Source organism: Chinchilla lanigera, unplaced genomic scaffold, assembly GCF_000276665.1.
Source record: "Chinchilla lanigera isolate Chin_1 unplaced genomic scaffold, ChiLan1.0 scaffold00007, whole genome shotgun sequence".
Classification (NCBI taxonomy): Eukaryota; Metazoa; Chordata; class Mammalia; order Rodentia; family Chinchillidae; genus Chinchilla; species Chinchilla lanigera.
Window position 1 is genome coordinate 10,975,182 of NW_004955408.1, and position 19,871 is coordinate 10,995,052.

General features: G+C 41.5%; 1 protein-coding gene across 3 annotated transcripts in view; it reads right to left on the minus strand.

Moving 5' to 3' along the window:
• Nucleotides 1-19,871, minus strand: part of Timd4 (T-cell immunoglobulin and mucin domain containing 4) — a 28,630-nt gene that overhangs the window by 5,769 nt on the left and 2,990 nt on the right. For all 3 annotated transcript variants that reach the window (XM_013506895.1, XM_013506900.1, XM_013506889.1), the window contains exons 2-5: nt 18,474-18,815; nt 16,522-16,914; nt 15,063-15,146; nt 14,654-14,713 (exon numbers count right to left, since the gene is read on the minus strand). In XM_013506895.1, the coding sequence (XP_013362349.1) occupies nt 14,654-14,713; nt 15,063-15,146; nt 16,522-16,914; nt 18,474-18,815 (879 nt within the window). The remainder of the gene's footprint in view (nt 1-14,653; nt 14,714-15,062; nt 15,147-16,521; nt 16,915-18,473; nt 18,816-19,871) is intronic.

Consider the following 19,871-nt stretch of genomic DNA (forward strand, 5'->3'; position numbering starts at 1 on the left):
AGAGAGAGAGAGAGAGAGAGAGAGAGAGAGAGAGAGAGAGAGAGATACTGGGGAATTGAACCCAGGCCCTTCGCACTGAGCTACATCTCCAAATCTTTTATCATTATCATTATCATCATCATCATCATCATTATTTTGAAACAGGTCTCCCTAAATTGCTAAGTTGCCCTTGCTAGGCTCAAACTTGTGATCTTCCTGCCTCAGCTTTTCAAAGTGCTGGGATGACAGGTGTGTGCCACCATGCCCAGCACCCACAAAGAATTTACAGTACAAAAGAAAGACCAAAAGATCTTTTGAGCCTAGCAGGCCCAGGGTAGAGATAGGACCCCACACTGCCTAGTACATACTATGTGCTCAATGTTTGTTGAATGAGTAACGCCTAATCAGAGATAAAGCTGTATAGCAATTAGCCAGCCACATCCTGGTGAGAAGGTTGTTTCAAGTGGATGCAGCAGTACCAGCCAAGCTAGGGAAGCATAAATCAGTCTAGCACCCACATTCAGCCCCAGGCATCTGCACAGGTGCTGACAGAAGGGGCAGACAGTGGCAGAGGAAGGCAGGGCTGGGGTGCCCAGAACTGGTCAGGAAGAGCCTTGTTTTCACATTGGTAAGTTGGTGACTCTCAGGCAGCAAGAAATCACAGAACTGTCTCCATAGGATAGATCTAGGCAGGCGGACAATAGAATAGTTCAAGGAGGAGTTAGCAGGAACTCCAGGTCTGAGGCTCACAGATAGCAAAAATGAAGTGGGGATAGAGATTTCACAGCTAGCAGGAATGACAGGGTGGACACAGATATTAGAAGGGAAATGGGCAGGACAGACACATTGAATTTGGAATGAGGAAGAAAGAAGAGTCTTAGATAACTCACAGATCCCTGCTCTGCACAGCAGTCTGTGGCCTGGCTGTCTGTTGACTAAGATGAGGAGAAGGACAAGGAGAGCAGAGGTGCAAATTTGCAGGAGAGGGTGACGGGCTTGCAGTCAGGAGCACAGAGTGTAAAGTACTCACACTATTTACCTAGTCAGCACTTGATACATCTGAATCTGATGCAAGTTTGAAAAAGTTGGAGATACTGACTTAGGAGTCATTAGTGTCTAGGGAGCAATTTAAATCTTCAAAACAGATGAAAAATCCAAAGATTGCAGGTCCAGAGAGAGGAACAAGAATCCTAGAAAATAGCAGCATAAAAGTGTAAGCAGACCAGTCAGGTGTTCTATTGCATACCTGTAACCCCTGAACTCTATGAGGCTGAGACAGGAGGACTGTGAGTTCAAGCTCAACCTGGACAACTTGGGGACTTAGAGACATCCTGTCTCAAAATGAAAAAAAAACAGGTCTGAGGATGTAGCTCAGGTTGATGGTCCTGGGTCCAATTCCCAGTATCACCACTCCTACCAAATGTGGATGCAGAAGGTGGAAGAGAAGAAAGAAAGAACTCGAAGAAATGGTGAGGGACATCAGAAAGAAAAAGCAATGTTAGAAGCCAAAGCAAGGGGAAAAAAATCTAGGAATGATGAAAAATCATATCTATAATAAATGCTTAAAATAGAAACAGAATGCAAAACCACACAGAAACTCTGACTATAACAAATATCTAGGCTAATAATTCCTGAAGTTGAACATTAAGTATTCCCCTCCATCTTCCTCATACTTAAGGCAGAATAAATGTGATAGATTTTGTAAGGCTCATAATTGGGACCGGAGAGCTTATTTGTTCTTCAGGGAAAATAATCTGTAGAATGCCTAGGAGCATAAAAACCTAAGAAGGAAATACAACATGTTCTCAGATCCTACAACTAAGTTATTGTTGCTTTGCTCTCTGCAATTATGCTCTAGAGCTGGAAGTTGCAGGTAGGAATTCAAAACTCCAGAAATCGCCCCCGTTCTGTCAAAACTTTGCTGTATTACACTCACTTGTCTGAGATTGAAACCAGCAAAGAGAAAAGCCAGTCTGGGTCACTTTGATCAAAGTTCACCTATGTTTTAAATTGTCTGATGGGAGAGATACTTCACAATCACAGGCACTGCTGCCTGATACCACGCAGCACCTTTTCTCTCTTATCCTTTAGAAAATGCCAAAAACTCTTGAGGGAAGCACCACAAAGCTTCCAACATTATGCACAGAATATAGACATAAGATACAAGATGGTGACTGTTTTCCTTACGGAGAAGAGCCAGGTTAGTGCCTAGGGCGAGAGGTTGCACAAGTCAAGACTACTGGTTTTCATGCTTTTTGTGTTTTCTGCTACTCAGATTCTTAAGCCCCTGAACACTGGTCCACAAGCTCAGTACAAGGCAAATTTCACATAAAAACAGGAGACTCTCAGAACTTGCTAGGAAACTATTCTCTGTGAGGTGAATTGTAGTGAGTTGCATAGTATTCACTGCCCCCCAAATCACATCCACTCAGAACGACAGACTATCCTAACCCTAACCCTAACCTTTACTAGAGGTAGAGTCTTTGCATTGTGACCCGGTTAAGGATCTGAGATGGGAGGTTTATCCTGGATGTCTTAGCTACTTTCTCATTGCTGGGACAAAACACCCAATAGCCAAAGTTAAAAGAGGAAAGGTTTATGTTAGTTCACAGTTTGTAAAGGTTTGAGTCCATAGTTGGCTGACTCCAAGGTTGGACGGCAAGGCAAAAAGGTCATCACAGAGGAGACATGGTCCATGGCAGGACAAGCAGGAGGCAAACACTCTTTCCTTTTTGTCTCATCCAGGCTGCAAGCCTATTGGTTGGTGCCACTCACATACAGAGTGGGCCTCTCCATCATCCAGACCCAGAACTATGCTAAATCAATCGTGGACTAACTTAGTTATTACATGCCCTTAATCTGTATTCACTCACCTTAGATCCAGCCACCTCCAAAAAGGCCACCTATGGGCACATGAGACTTTGAGGGAATATCTGGATACAATTCATAGCACTGGATTATCCAGTGGGCCCTATATAATCAATCCCAAGGGCCTACATAAAAAGGAAGCACAAAGATCAAAGAAAGGAGATGTGACCAAGAAACCAAACAGAAAGAGATACGAAGATGCTAGTGTTATGACTTACATTTAGATGTCCCACCTCAAAGCCTCATGAAGTCATAGGAGGGGTTTTCCAGAGTTGGATAAATCTAGGGTGTTTGATGTTGGGATTAAGGATGTGATGCTAAGATTAATGATGGCATGCTTGTGTGTAAGTTCTTAGGGTGAGTAGCCTGGATGGAATATAAGGGACAGAAGGAGGGCTATTGCCATCACTTGCTGTCACTGCTGCTTCACTGTTTCACTCTGTTTGCTGCCTTCTGCCTAGCCTGCTACACACCATGGACAGTTTTTCCCCTGCATTGCCCCTCTGCCATACCCCCCTGCCTTGGAGCCAGCCAATTATGGACTCAATCTCTACAATCTTTCAGCCAAATAAAATTTTCCTCCTTTAACTTTGGGTGTTGGGTATTTTGTCTCAGCAACAAGAAAAGTTACTAAGAGAGCCACATTGCTGGCCTTGACAGTCGAAGAAGGGGCCACAAGCCAAGGAACACAGGTGGTTTCTAGAAACTAGAAAAGGTAAGGAAATATTCTGTTCTAAGGCATCCAGATGGAACATAGCCCTGACAACACCTTAATGTTAGAAATTCTGACCTCCAGAACTATAAGATAGAAAGGTTATCTGTTATAAGCCACTAGGTTTGTGATAATTATTGTAGCTGCAACAATAAACTCACACAGGAACACTAGTCATTAAGACTTATTCAAGAGAACAGTGCTTCTGGGCTTGGATGAAAAAAGATCAAGGGAAGACTGATTTCATTTGAAAGCTTTTTGTACATTTGGCTTTTTTGTGCATTATGTTAAAATTTATTAATTAAAGTATAAGCACAAGAGAATCTTACATTAACCCTTCTTTGCCCCAGAATTTCCACATAGTCACCAAAACTTCTGAATTTATATCACATTTTCCTAAAGAATGAGAATATATTCACATGGAAAAGTACTAATATGTAGAGCTCTTGATAGCTAGAACTCTCACAGTAAATCAATAAGTTGGCATTTTGGTTTATGATTTCTTGGTAATAATGGATACTCTAGAAAATGGAATTCCTATGACACTTAGCCCCTGATTTTAAACTATGCCAAGTGCTGCCACATAGACTCCATTTTTCTGGCATCCTGAACATTCTCTGCAATCATTAAGTATTTATCCCAGGCTTCCTTGCTGTGTGACCTTGGGCTAAACACTTTCCTCCTCTGATTGACAGATTCTTTATTTGACAAGACTGGTGTTTCATCAACTGATCCCCTAGGTCTTTTTTAACCTCTATAATTCTGGATATCTTACTACAAAGAATTTAAATGACCTGAGGAAATCATAACTGTAACCTTTTAAAAAGATTTAATACTATCCTCAGTATAAGCAATGAATGTGAAAATATTTAATAATATACACAAGAACACCAGTACACTTCTTTCTCCCCAAAGAAAACTGAAAAGAAATGCTAAGAATACATCTGGCTTTGAATGGAGACATACACAGTTAAATTTTTTATTAATTCATTTGTAGAATTTGTACATTCTTTCAAATAGGGATTTTTAACTATAAAATACTGTGTGGATCATGTGTTAATCACTGGAAAGTCTCCAGGATGGCTGGGCTAAGAGTACACTCTTGTGGTGTGTGTCATTCATGTGAAGTAAGGCCACAGAGACCTCCTAAGAGGAAATTTGAAGAGAGCTGTTAGAAATCCACTAACCAGGCTGGGAATATAGTTAGTGGCACAAGCGCCTGCCTGGCAAGCGCAGAGTCCTGAGTTCGATTCCTGGTACCAAAAAAAAAAGAAAAGAAAAGACATCGGCTGCTCCACAGCCAAAAATGACTTTGGGTGATGTTGTTAGGAAAGGACACTCCTAGAAGTAAAAGACCTGCCATGCAAGACACTGCACATAGAAAGACTGACAGATACATAGTAAGTCAACAGGTAGATACATAAGTAAGTCAACAGGTAGACAGATTAGGATATATGTTATTTTTATAGATACAAATTAAAATAATGAATGTATTAAAAACTGACAAGGAAGGGGAAAAGAGAGAAAGAGACAGAAGGGAAAATGAAATAGAGCTTTTGTAAACTAGGAGGGGAAGAAGGGTTGAAGGGAGGGGAGGGGAACAGGGAAAAAAATAGAAGAATCAAGATATGTTATGTAGAGGTACAAATTCCCTATGATGAATGTTACCTTTAGACATATCAAAAGTGTACCAATGAAATTAATTTTTAAAAACTGAGCAGGCTTATATACTAGTTGATTCTGTTGTAACAACATCAAGTTACTGATTTTGACAATGTACGTAAAATGCTACCATCAGCAGATGCTGGAATAATGTATAGGAAACCATTCTGTTTTTACAATTCTTGTGAGTCTAAAATTATTTCAGACTAAAAAGGTCTTTAAGAATGGCTTACATAAGAACTATTTCATATCATTCAGTCTAATGCACATGTGGTGTATAGTAGCTTTGCAATGAAAACTTATAGAGTAAATTTGTTGAATGAATTTTAAAGAGGGTTAAAAAGAACATAGAATGATTTTGTAAAAGAATGAAAGACATTTTGTTTTTTTAAAAAAAGGTAGCGTATATCACTATGTTATTGGAAAAACAGTCTGAAAGGACTTCACCCAAAACAATGCAGCAATTATCTTTTGCTCCAGGAGAGACAAAGCGGAATGAACTTTCTGTTACCACATTTGAACTTTCTGTTTTACAAGAGCATGCATATATTCTGAAGAGTAACTAAGTTGAGACAAGAAAGTGGTAACATTAAGAACACCACCTGTACTTTCTAAGGCCTTGAAACCTGCTGGGACAGGAGGCAATGCTCAGTGAATGGTCTAGAAGAGCCCTAGGGAAGTGGCTTCACATCTGCCCTTTATAAGGAACCATCTGTCTGAGGTAGAGATCATGGGTTGCAAAGCACAACCTGAGTGCCAACAGTTCACTGCCTGTTTTTGCACAGCCTATGAGCTGAGAACAGTTTTACAGGGATGGCAAAAATCCAAAGAAAAATTTTGGTAAAGCATAACACCTATACAAATTCAAATTTCTGGGTGCATTAATAAAGTTTTATTAAAGCACAGGGGCCCCCATTCCTTACATCTCAGCTACAGCTCTTTCACCCTGTGGCAGAGCTGAGTAGTTGCAATACAGATTAGACTGTGCAGTCCCCAAAGCCTAAACTATGTACTTTCTAGCACTTGACAGAAAGACTTGAATCATGGGATAGTTAGTCTACTGGTGCAAAAACATCTATTCTGGGGAGTGTGGGCCCTTTGGGGCCCAGCGCACCCAGCCACACGGGTGCCCTGGGAGGCAGGCAGGCCACAGGCGCCCGCTCCGGGAGGCCACACAGGTGCCTGGAAGGGCAGGCAGCAGGCACCCAGGAAGTGGCATGGAGACGTGCACTGGCCCTTGGGATGGCCGCCACTGCGCAGTCAAGAAACGCCATGCCACAGAGAAGCACCAACACAGTAGGCTGGCCCAGAGACATGCATGACCCATCACGACATGGAGAAACCTCTGGGAAAATATGCCACACAGCGGGTCGCCCTTGGCCCTGCCCTTGAAAGCCAGAAAGGTCTGGAGTCAGCAGAGGAGCAGCTGATGAACAAGGACGCGGTGAACACAAGAGTACCGACACCCAAAGACTCAGAGGTCAAGCTGACTGGGGATGCAGGACCCATTCAGGAGCTGGAAAAAAGGAGAACTTTGCATGATACCTGGCGAGACCCCCTGGAGGCCATTCTTCCCCTAACTGTACAGACTGCAGTGGAGGAGCTAGTGGAGCTCTGGAGAGGTCTGCACCGAGACTTCATGGATTACATGGGTGCCCAATATTCAGATTCTGAAGAACCACCTTCATGGAGAAGGTATGTGTCTAGGTTACCTACCTGGAACACTTTGCATCTGATGGTGCTGAGACTGACTAGCGGGCCGAGGACTTCATCCACATGTTCCTGCCACCTGTGTTGACGGTTGGGGAGAGGACACTAAATGGTTGCGGGACCCCAATGCACTGGGAAGCTGGAGAGAACACCGCTCTGCTTTCTTAGACAAGAGGCATTGATAAAGCATACTTCCCTGGATCCCAGTTCAATAGAGGGACAAACTATTCTTAAAGATAAGTTTATTACTCAGTCAGCCCCAAATAGTTGAAAAAAGCTACAAAAAATGGCTTTTGCCCCAGATAACTCACTTGAGATGTTAGTAAGAATTGCCTCCTCAGTATTTTATAGCCATGAGGAGGAGGCCAAGAGGAGAAAACAAAGAGACTGAGAAAAAACAGCTGCCTTTGTTGCAGCACTAAGAGAAACAGACCCTAAGTCTGATTCTTGGGGTCCCAAGAAGAACTCATTGACTACATTCATCTGCTACCACTGTCAAAAGCCAGGCCACCTCAAGAGGGACTGCCCTAAGAAGCCCCCTGGGCCATGCCCTGACAGTAAAGGTGACCACTAGAGGTTGGACTGCCCTCTGAAGCAAAGGCCCCAGAGCTCAGACCCCTCCTACCAGCTGGTCCAACAGCAATGAAGGGGCCCAGGGCATACTCTGCCTTCTCCTCTGGCCAGACCATTATCTTCAAGGAGGAGACCCCTGTAATCATGACTACAGAGGAAAAAGTAAACAGCCTATTGCTGAACACTGGTGCTAGTCTCTCCATCCTTCTTTTCTATCCTGGCCTTCCTTCCAGCCATCACACCTCAGTGAAAGGAGTCACTGATGAAGAGGTAATCTGCTATTTTTCACAACCCTTAGGCTGTAACTACTCGTTAGAACTTTCTTACATATCTTTGTTTTCCTGAGAAACCACTTTGAAGATACCAACATGTATTACAGCAGCCATTGATAATTTCCCACCAATCTGTCCATAACTCTGTAATGTTTGTATTGTTCCTATGCTATTTCATAAATGGATGTATGTTTATTACTATGTGTTTTCAACAACCATTGAGAATGGTCAATGATTATTTAATTGATCACTCATGTATAGCTCTATTTGTTTTCCCTAGAAACCACTTTGAAGAAACCAAAGTACAGTACAACAACCATTGATAATTTCCTACCACTTTTGTCTGTAACTCACTATTAGCTGTCTATTAGTTTTCCTCAGAAACTATCTTGAAGATACTAATAGGTAAAATAACAACCATTGATATTGTCCTACCACTTTGTCTGTAATTCAGCAAATCCCCCTATTACTATGTTGTCCTTCTTTTACTCTATTAAATAAATAACATCCATTCTGGAGAAAATTAAATTTATTCTATCTGAGGATAGTTATTGAGAGCCTTAAGGTCAGAACACAATGTGATGAAGCACTTCCTTCCCACATGGTGATGCCTGGGGTGGTAGACAAGAACTTATGTCTCAACACAGCTCAAAGCACTACATGTTATGTACAACTCTCTAAAGGAATTGAAACTTTGGAGTTCTTGTAAGAATGCACTTTAAATATCATCCCTGTTCCCACGTCATTAGTAAAACTATGCTTTAAAGTACTAAGAGACTCCCTCTTAGAATTAGTTTATGGAGCACTATATGCCTGACACAAAGCCAAACACTACAAGTAAATTATCCCATTCAATGCTTACAAAACTTGCTTTACAGACTTGAAAACTGAGGCTCACAGAGAGGTTAAATCACTTGCCCAAGGTAACCAAACAGAATTTGAACCCAGTTATGAGTTCAAAAAAAGCTTTATTATAATCATTTTCACAGAAAACAAAAAGCGTATTAAAATCCTACTTGAAAACAAAAACTGTCTAGTCAGAGGGCTTCTAGTCAGAAATCAACCAGAAATGAGCACTCTATCTTCTCAGTGGGTACATATTAAAACTCATGTCACATATGTTGATGCATCATTGAATTCATAGACACCAAGAGTACCGGGGATATAGCTCAGCAGTACAGCGCCTACCTGGTAAGCATGAGGTCGTGAGTGCAATTCCTGGTACCAAAAAAAAAAAAAAAAAAAGCCTAATTGAAGACACCAAGACTCATATATCTCTACTTGAAAAGCAAACTCAGTTCTGAAATAGGTGAATTCAACAACCCAATCTTAAGGCAGCCCTAGAAGTTTAAAGCTGACATCTGCAAGCCTGCATAGATATTGCTTCTCTGTCATGGGCAGCCTGTGGCTTATCTGCCCTCTCTGGATCATGGGTGGTATGGTCTTCAAAACCCCAGAAGAAACTCAGATGTGTTAGGTACATGCAGTGCAAACATGTACTCATGCGAATTTTTAAATTTATAAAAATACAAAAGATAGCAAATGGATCTGAAATATTGCAATCTGAATATTTTACAGTTGGAAGGGATTCAAAAGTGCTGCCTCAAATTCAATTTTCTTCCTTTTGGTGGAGAGAGAAGTTGAGGCCAAGAAAGGTTTGTTTGCTCCACGTTTCACAGCAGCGACAAAGGAAGTGCCTGGGACCTAGATTTGCTGACTTCCATTCAGAGCTCAATCTGCTGACCTTGCCTAGCAGTACTAATCCGAATACAGAATTTCCAAACTCCATTTGAAAGTGAAGATGCATAGCTATTGAATTCATACACTTTCTGTAAATTCTGGAGGCTTCTACATGTTTTTAATACATATAGTGAACAAACAGCCCAGCTTGCTTAAATGAATAAATGCACAGGAAATAACATACATGTGTCAGAAGTTCCTTAGTTCCCAAGGCAAATTTGGGTGAGGTCTGTGTATTTAATCATGAAAGAAGACCCAGGCACAATAGTGCATACTTCTGAGCCCTGGAGAGGCTGAGGCAGGAGCATCACAGGTGTGAGGTTGGTCTGAATTATGGAGTGAGACCCATATCAAAAAATAAAGGAAGACTCTGTCCTTTTTTGCCAGCTATAAAGAAAATCTTGAGGCTTTTATAGGGAAATGGACACAACTAGAGACTATACTTATAAGTGAAATAAATCAGACCTGCATGTGTAAACACTATGTTATCTCACTAGTGTAAGAATCTGAAAGAGTGAATAAAATCTAGGAGGTACAATAGACATTGTGAAAGGGAAGGAAACTGATCAAAAGGAAAGAACAACTGGGATGAGGGAAAAGAGAAAAAAAAAGAAGGGGACATATATATATATATATATATATATATATATACACACACACACACACACACACACACACACAGAGAATAACTAACATAGTGGTACTACTGACTTTTGTAGCTCTGTTGAAAGGAACAGTTAATGTTTAAGTGTAGGATCAATCTTACATGCCTATATTTGTTTATCTGAGTATCCAAATTGAAGATATCAATATGAAATACAACCATTGTTAATTTCCTATCACCTTGTCTGAGATTCTGTATTGCTTGTATTGTTTTTGTATTATTTTCTAAATGTATGTGTGTTTGTTACGACGTTTTTGATCTTTTATCTTTAAAATAAAAAAATAAAGGAACAGAGTAGAGAGAAAATTGAGGAGCATGTGAACTGTTTTACAAAGCACGGTGGGATTCTAGCACCTCTCACTTAAATAAGGCAGACATAACAAAATCAAATGTAGGTAGTCGGAAACAGTGAGACAGATACTTTTGTAAAAGGGAAGAGGACCGGGAGATGGAGGGAGAGGGGAAAGGGAGGGGAAGGGAAAAAAAGAATTAAGATGTGATAAGTACATGAACCAACTCCCCATAGTTTTGTATCACTATGTACTGCAAACATGTACTAAAAACATAAGAAAAAAATCCTTCAAAGCTTTAAAAAATGTAACACTTGGTTAAATACCCAAGTCAGTGCATCTTTACTTTACAAAATAATCCTCAGCCATGACGAAAAATCATGTCTTTCCCTCAACTGCCACATCATTGCCCCATACACATGAGATATAAATGTAAATTCAGTATTCACTACAACAACATGAATTTGTTTTATAAAACATAAAATTAACAAAGCAACAACATTGACTCATTGAGCTTCCAAATCATTCTATGCAGTAAGTAAACTTGTACAGAACTACTGAAAAAGGAACTGGAGGTGTGAGAGGTCCCATATCTTAGGACTACAAAGGCTCTCCACATGATAATTATTGGTACTAAGCCAGAGAGCAATGATACCCAATTCCAAATGCTACTTCTCTCCTCCTTACCCACCCTGACAATCATCAGAGGGTCCAGTATCCCCCAAATACAGGTGGAAGATCCTTCCCAGGAGACTTGTGTTTCTAATTTCATTGACTTGGAAGCAAGTGTCCCAACACCCTATGACCCAGAGTCATTTCTGAGAACCAGGCCCCTCCCTGGACCACATTGGAGAAATTTCTGGGGCTGCAGATCTCCTAGCTTAGCCGAGACTTAGTGAAAAAATACAAACAGATAATGCATACAAAATGCAGATCAATAAAGAAAGACCATGGGGGGCTAGGGATTTAGCTAAGTGGCACAGTGCTTGCCTGGCAAGTGCAAGGTCGTGAGTTCAATTCCTAGCACCGGAAAACAAACAAAAAAAAAGAAAGAAAGATCGTGACATTAGCTTCCCTAGTAAAAACTAGGACCCTCCATTTCTTTACCTGTAAAGTAGAAATAATATCTGCCCCTGTCTAGAAGGTCATTGAGATGAAAATGGATGTTAAAACTCTCGAAGCAGTGCCTAATACACAGTTGGGTCCTCACTAGGTAGGAATAGCCGTTATTATTGTGGATGTTTTACTTCAACAAAAAGTGGGATGATCAATGATAAAAGCTTTTTATTTCAGTCTGGAAGGCCAGGTAAAATAAAGCAATATCTAAGAACATGCAGTGAGAGCTAGATTGTCTGGATCTGTCGTTTGAGAGCTGTGGCCTTGGGAAATTTAGGTAAAATAGGGCCATGAACATCTGCCAAAGAGATATTAAATGATATGGCTCATGACCCAGCACATACTATAAGGTGTGAATGAAAAGTACAGTAAATGTTTGATTTTTTATATTAAAGAGAATAAAAAAATTAAAAATGATACAGAATTTCAAAACAAGATGATAGGAAATCAACAATGGTTGCTATATTGCATCCCTTTACCTTCAAAGTGGTTGTTCAGATTACCAGATATAGGCATGCAAAATTGGTAAAAAATTAAACATTAACTGTTCCTTTCAAGGTGCAATCACTGTGGAAATCAGGGTGGAGATTCCCAAAAAAACTAAGATTACAGATTCTATAAGACTCAGGTATTCAACTTCTGGCTATTTTTCCAGAAGAAATGAAAACATACCACAGTGATATATGTGCACCCATGTTTATAGCAGTACCACTTGTCTTAGCTAAATCTTGGAAACAACCCAAATGCCCATAAACTGAGGAGTGGACAAAAAGATGTGGTATTTTTATATAATGGAGTATTACTCAGCTATAAATAATGATAAACTTGAGGCTTTTACAGGTAAATGGATGCAATTAGAGACCATACTCATAAGGGAAATAAATCAGACCCATATCTTCAAATTTAAAAAAAAATTATTATAACAAAAAATACATTGTCATTAATATTCCTGAAAATATCCTCCCTGGTTAAAGCCATGCCTGTCCCATTCTTCTTGTCACTTTCTGAAGCAGTTCCAGAAATCCTGTTGCCTGAGCATCTATACTTGTGCTATTGTAGCTGCTTTGATGTCCTGAATCAGTTCAACATAAGCAAGGCAATTTCTGTCAAATAAAAACATTACAGTGCATGTTCATCCACCTTATTCATGGAGTATGGCATCACATGAATTCTAGCTCTTCCCCAAAGTCAAAATGACCATCAAAAGTAAATGTTTTGAATGGATTCAGGACAGCAAGGCAGCCACAATGGTATGACTACAGACTCTCACTCAGGAAAGAGTACTTCCAGAGCTGCTTCAGAAAGAGGCAGCAATGTTGACACAAGTGTGTTTGAAGTGAGGGGCAGTATTTTGTCTTTTACTGTAATAATATTTTTAATTTAACCATTTAGCACATTTTCTGTTCATATCTTATATGGATTCAATAAAACTCGTTTCTCCCATAAGGACTAAATGTGCCTTGGAGCCTGGCTGGCTGTCTCATAGCAAGCACTTCTTCAGCAGCACAGCCCATGGCTCCTGCAGCAAGCATTCTCTCTCCTGGGACTTGGACACCAGGAGTGAAATGAAACTTACCAGGGGTAGTGTAGAGGACAGGAAGACAACAGGTGATGTCTCATCTCCTCACAGTTCAGTGGGCAATAATCCAGGATTTAGATGGAATGGAGAATAACAGTTTTGTCACACCCTCCCCACTCTCCACTGTCTTTCTCTTTTGTACCCCATCCTATGAGCAAAGGAGGTTTGAATCCCGGCACCCAGTTTCCCTTCAGCTGTTAAATCCTATTCCAGGTCTCTGTGTTCCCGCTGTGTGAGTTCGTACAAGCCAAAGCTTTTCAACATCCAATCACCCTTGCGCTTCATCTTGATTTATAGTCTTACTTCAAAACCTACTCCCCTTCCACGTACCCTGCCTGTCCCTCCACGCCTGTGTTCTGAGCCTGTGTGAGTGATCTTACACTGCCTCCCAGGCAGAATTAAAGGACAGCTGCTTTCTGGCTAGTAAACATGCAGACATGTGCCCACACCTTCTGTTAATCAGACAGAAGAACAAGATGACACGTTCTTGTCAGGAGACTGAAAATTAAACACATGGTCATATCAAGTGTAGGGAGGATATGGGAAAGGAGATATTCTGGGGGAGGGAACATCAAGTAGCACAATATTACCCTTGAACAATTTTGGAATATCTGTTAAGTATAAAAGTGCACGTTTTTCAACCTAGAACTTCTACTTCTTGGCCGCCAACTTATCTACAAAAAGATTTGCATAAATGCTTATGGAAGCACACATATTCGAGGGTGTTTACAGCAACACTATTTATATTAGTGAAAAACTAAGTGCTATACACCATTCAACTGTAAATAGATACTGTGAGAACACATGCTATGGAATACCGTACAGCAAATTAACACGGTGATGCAGATCTCTACATCAACTGGAAAAGAAAGTAGTCCAACATATAACACTAAGTGCATAAAGCCAAATACAGATGAAGCTGCATATGGGTGCTGATGACTTTTAAAAATACACAACCCATAAAAATATATTTCTGTTCCATAAACACACATAAGCAGATAGAAAGAAGATCCAGAGTAGTCTGAGAGTCTTTAACTCATAGCAGTGACTACCTCAAAGTAGAGTTCTGGGACTGGGGACAGGGTTTCACAGAGAAGTTTATTTCAGTACTTATGTGCCCCTAACTAAAGCACATTAGTGTAAGGACTGTGTGACTTAAAGTAAGAAAGTATGACCTTGAAGAATGAATAGTTGCTTTATCTACCACTGTTCTCAGCTTCTACGCATAAGTTGCTAAGGAAGAACGGAGATCTTGGTACAGGGGCTTGGGAAACGAGCAAAGGAGGGCAGAAGCCACCCCTGATGCCTGCAGTGAATTTCCCTTTCATCCCTCCTTGCGGGAGGAAGTGGGATAGGACCACAGTGCAGCCCACACGACTGAATCCCAAGATGGGCAGGCCTGGGTGAGCTTGTTCCCCACACAAAGTAAGCCATGCACAAGAACGCAGCTCCTTTGCCTCCTGGAGGAAAAGGCACAGCGTTACTTACCCGCTTTCCGCACCTTCCTTGTCATGTGGGGTGCTGATGAGCGAACCCAGGCTTTGGATCCTTCGAAAAAACAAAAGGAAAAGAGAAAACAGACTTACTGGGTTTCTACAAAGAAAATCAATGGGCTTGGAATTAGGGTGATATTGCTAGACTCCATTGTAATAGCAAATATGCCAGAGATGCAGGGAGCCACCACAGAGATGTGCGTGTGAGAATCAAGCTCTCCCTCGTCCCTCGCCAAGAGCCACAGCAAGGGAGAAACCACAACAGCAGCCCCGGTATCATTTTGCCCCAGGTGGGTTTCATGACTCAAAGGACTCAAGATCGTGTCTACTCCTCTGAGTCACGATCGCATGATTGCTTCTCCCTGGGGCAAAACACGAGGAAGACAGAGCACGTGTCCTCACACCTTCAGAAGTGAGCAGGCTGCTGTCTGCAGAAGTCGCCTCGGTGCTTCTCAGGGAGTCACTGGAGAGAAGAAAAGTTCCTGATTCTGGAAGAGAAAAATTGTTGACAAAAGCACCTGAAAATGCCTGCATTAATAGTTGTATGTGTAGTGGGATTCCGAGCTATTTTTGTAGTCATTGTGTGTCTTTGAATGTTTCCAGTTTTTAAAGATTGCAGGAATATTTAGAAAAAAATTGTGTTCTGAAATGGTTGTTTAATAGTATGTAGCAATTTTTTAAAAGTACAAAACTTGGTTAATGTAGAGGTCCTGGATTTTGATGACAACTCCAAGTGCAACAGAGTTATACTACTCAATATTCTACAGCTTCGTGAACTGTCCAGGTGTTATTGAGCAGCTGAAATGCCTAGAAAACCCTTTAACCTTCTCGTTACTGTTTTCCAATATTCCAACCTCAGAATCAGAGACTGAAACATGTTGGAACTCTTCACAACACACAGACATCAGCCATGAAACTAATCACGTGAGAGGTGTAAAATGCAGGGCCAAGAAAACTCAAAAGCAGAAAAAAGAGATAGAGAGAGAAGGAAACAAAGAAATAGAACAGAACCATTTCAGCATAGGGATGTCTGAAGCCATCCGGAGAGCTGTCTTCAGCAATCTCTAATTTAGACAAAGACTTGATCCCAGAAAGGAGAGAGCTGGGGTCTGACCCAGAATAACATGGCCTAGTTCTTTAATAAACAACTCTGGCAACACTCCAGCGAATCAACTAGAGAACCCAAAGTCTGACTTCTCAGAAACACACACACACAAATTTAAAAAGAAGCAATAAAATAAAAGAAGCAATGTAGCAAAATCACATCTTTACACACACACACACACACACACACACACACACACATACACACACACATGTACACCTGCCCAGTACTGTGGGCTGCACTGTATCCCTCCAAAATTCATCTGTTGAAATGCCAACCCTCAGTACCTCTAAATATGACTGTACTCTAGATAGGGCTTTTAAAGAGGAGTGTAAGGCAAAATGAGGGTGTATGGGTAGACACTAACCCAGTATGGCTGGTATCCTAAAATCAGATTAGGACACAGAAGGACAGTCATAGGGGACCACATGAAGATGTAGTGATAAAACAGCTGTCTACAAACCATGGAAAGAAGACGTAGAAGAAACCAAAGCTGCTGACACCTTAACCTTGGACTTCTAACACCCAGAATTATGAGAAAATAAATTTCAGTTGTTTAAGCCACACAGTCTGTGGAATTTGTTATGGAAGGCCCACAAATACACACACACACACACACACACACACACACACACACACACACACACGAACCAAGAGCACATCACTGGACTGTCGCTTGCAGTGGGAGGACTGTCTTCCAAGGAAAACAAGGTACACGTGCCCAGCAGAAGGGAAAAACAGCCATCTCTGCCACGTACCTGTCCCTGAGATGGGCCCTTCCATGGAAGGCTCCGGTGCTATCTCGGGCCCAGAGCTCGGCCTTGTCTGGGGGCACATGGCTGCTGTTGTTGTGAAGACAGAGGTGGCCTTTGTCTGAAGTGGGGTTCTGGCTGTGAGCTCCCGTGCAGCCACGAAGGTCGACGGCAGCACAGCTGCGGTTGTAGCCATGTGAGGGGTGGTGGTTGGGTGGGAGGTTGTTGTAGTCTCAAGCGTTGTTGGCAGCACAGCTGCGGTTGTAGCCATGTGAGGGCTGGTGGTTGGGTTGGAGGTTGCTGTAGTTATGCCTGCTGTTGGCAGCACAGCTGTGGTTGTCAGCAAATCAGGGGTGGTAGTTTGGTGGGAGGTTGTTGTTTGCCGTGTAGTTGTTGGGGCTGTAACCAAGAGAGGATGGAGAAAGAGACCTGAGATTTGCCCATTTTTCTCCAATTCTGGTTCTTTAACCTGGTCCACTGGCCTTCTTTGTCTCCACCAACCTATTCTACTTAAATGGCTTGAGTAATCTTTTAAAATTACTAATCTACTTGTGCCACTTCTCTGCTTAAAATTTCTACGGGGTCCTCCTTACCTGTAAGATTAAGAATCCAGCCCTTTGGCCTAAAAAGCACCACCTGTCTTGATCCTTCCTTTGCTTCCAATCACATGTCATCACTCTCTCCTTCTCACTTGTCTCAGACAACTGGTGTTTCTTCAGCTCTTTGAACACACCAATGTCCTTCCAGGTATAGGCATTTGGTGTCCTATTTGTGCTCCTTCTTATTCACTAGGCTGATGATGCCTTACCCTTTGGAGTTCAGCTACAACGGCACTTCTGCAAAAAGGATATCTGCGTTCTACAATAACAGGAATGTCTGTCATGTGTTCTTTTACTTTACCATCACAGCATTTGCTGTATTTCATAACCGTATATTTCCCTTAATTGTTATTCTTTAAGGTCTCCTTCTTCTACTAGCTGTAAGCACCATTAGAAATATCAGGTAATATATTTATTTTGTTCCCTGCTGTGAATACAATACACATAAGAGTGTCTGCAAGTAATAGGCAGACAACAGTGAGAATGCAGTCTCCTTCTGATATCAAAGATCCATTCATGTCAACATCAATTAATCCAACAACATCTACCTTTGTGTTTATTACCCACAATTTATTCTATGGATCTCACTATTTCTAGGATATGCAAAATTCCCATAGACTTCAATGAGATAGAAAGGCATCACTTGTTCCAATAGAACTTGGAAAAGACCCTGTAGAATACTGAGGTTAACAAGTATATTAGAAAATGATAGTTATAGCAGGTAAGAAAATACTGGAATTAGAGTCATTTACCTTCAATAAATGTCATTGTCCTCTTATGCCAAATCAGAATAATATCTTCTAGATCATGTAGTTGTTTTAAGAGGAAAAGATTCTAATTACACTAATGTATAAGAAAATTCTCTAATGAAAAGCGTTCACATCCACTGGTCCCCAATTTTAGTGAGTATTAGAAAACTGGCAAAGCCTAACAAATATAGCTATGGAGACCCTGCTCTCCAAAGCACTGGTCTATTGGGAGCAGAGCTCAGGAGTGGGAAATTCAATTAAGACAAGCATGAACTGTGGTTATCATTAAGATAATTCAACCCCAGGCTCAGTGCAGCTCATTCTATGCAGCTCAGATCTCTAGGACTCCCATTACATTCCAAATTTTATCAAAAACAACTGAGAGGAACAGAAGGAAAAACCCTGGCAACTGCTAAGATTATCTCCAAATCCCATGTCCTCTGTGTCTGTCTCAGCTCTGATGGGCGATGTCCCTGCCTGCTCTCTGCCATGGAGCATCATTTCCACTCCTTGCTTAAGCAAGTTCAACCTCCTCAGCACTTCCCAGTGAATCCATTACCCATCCACTGGTGAATTCCTCCTTCGCCAGACCTGAGTCCCATTTGCTCACCTCTCCTCAGCACCAGTTGAATGTTCCTCTTCACATCATTGAACCAGCCAGGCACCTCTATGCGGCAGCAGTACACCCCGCTGTCCCCTTCCTGGGTGTTTAAGATGGTCAAGGAGACATCGCCCCTCTGGATATTCCCCCAAAGTCTATATCGTCCTGACATCCGCGAGGTCACTTTAGTTCCATCTGTGTGGATAAGCTCCTCGTTGCATTTGGAATTGGGACACTCGCCTCTTCCCCAGCACATGCTGTTGCTGCTTGGAGACCAGGATGAGTACAAACAAGGCAACGTCACTGATTGACCCAAAAATGCCGTCTGGGTGAGCTCTGACCTGGTGGGTGCTGCAAGGAAAAATGAAAAAAACTGAGTTTTGCAGCTCCAAAGTCTCTCAGATTGCTACTGGTTTTGTGCAAATAGATGCTTCCAGGAAGATGCATAGAGTCAGTCTACACAGTTTGTTAGCATAAATTGGGATCTGCCCTTTAGCTTGCCAAGCTTCTAACTGGACATGCTGATGTCCTCAAATGGAGAGAGTTGGCCACCAGATTCCCTAGATTCATCTCAGAATTCATCTCAGGAGCAAGACCTTTTTTGCTGATTTAAACACTGCAATCTTGAGTGCAATTCAATAAACCAATAAGTTCTCCAATGAAAAGTCCTGACCTTGTAATTCAATTCCACTATTTCATATAAAACCGATCAAAAAACGACACTGTGTTCTCCATAAGCGAATATCGTGCAAGACTGACTGGAACGCCTCAAACAGGACAGTGCTAGGTCTGCAAGACCAGCTGGTAAACCATTTCCGTTGGCCCTTCCCCTTGCAGTCAGTGCCGCAAACCGAATTTGATTGCTCTGGACCACCTGTTTGCTACTTCAGTAACATGAAGTTAGGAGGAATTCATGGATTACTTACTGATTCATCTTTAATAGAAAAATAATGATTGTATATTCCGGGTGTTCAGTATGGAGTTTTGCTCTATGTATACATTGCAGTAAGTTCCAATTAAACTCAGTCACATACTTTTCACCTCACCCTGGTATCAAGTTTTGTGGTGGGAACATTAAGAATCATTTGGCAATTTTGAAATATATAATACACTATTATTCTTGACTGTGAATAGAATCCAGTGCAACAAGTCACTAAAATATATTGCCCTTCTTCTGTGATGTTTCTTTTTTGGAGTCAGCCAAGTACATTTTAAACCATGAGCCAGGTTAAACCTCACTTCACCCGAGGGTTGGTGTGAGGTTTTGTGTTCCAGTGACAGGAAAGTTGGCTCATACAATATCCTCGTCCACTCTGAGAAAGCCTAAAAGTAAACCTGGCAAAAGACATAACAGCCGGTTCACACATGAGGAACCCAGAGCAACCAGCGCTTTCACCCATTAGACTG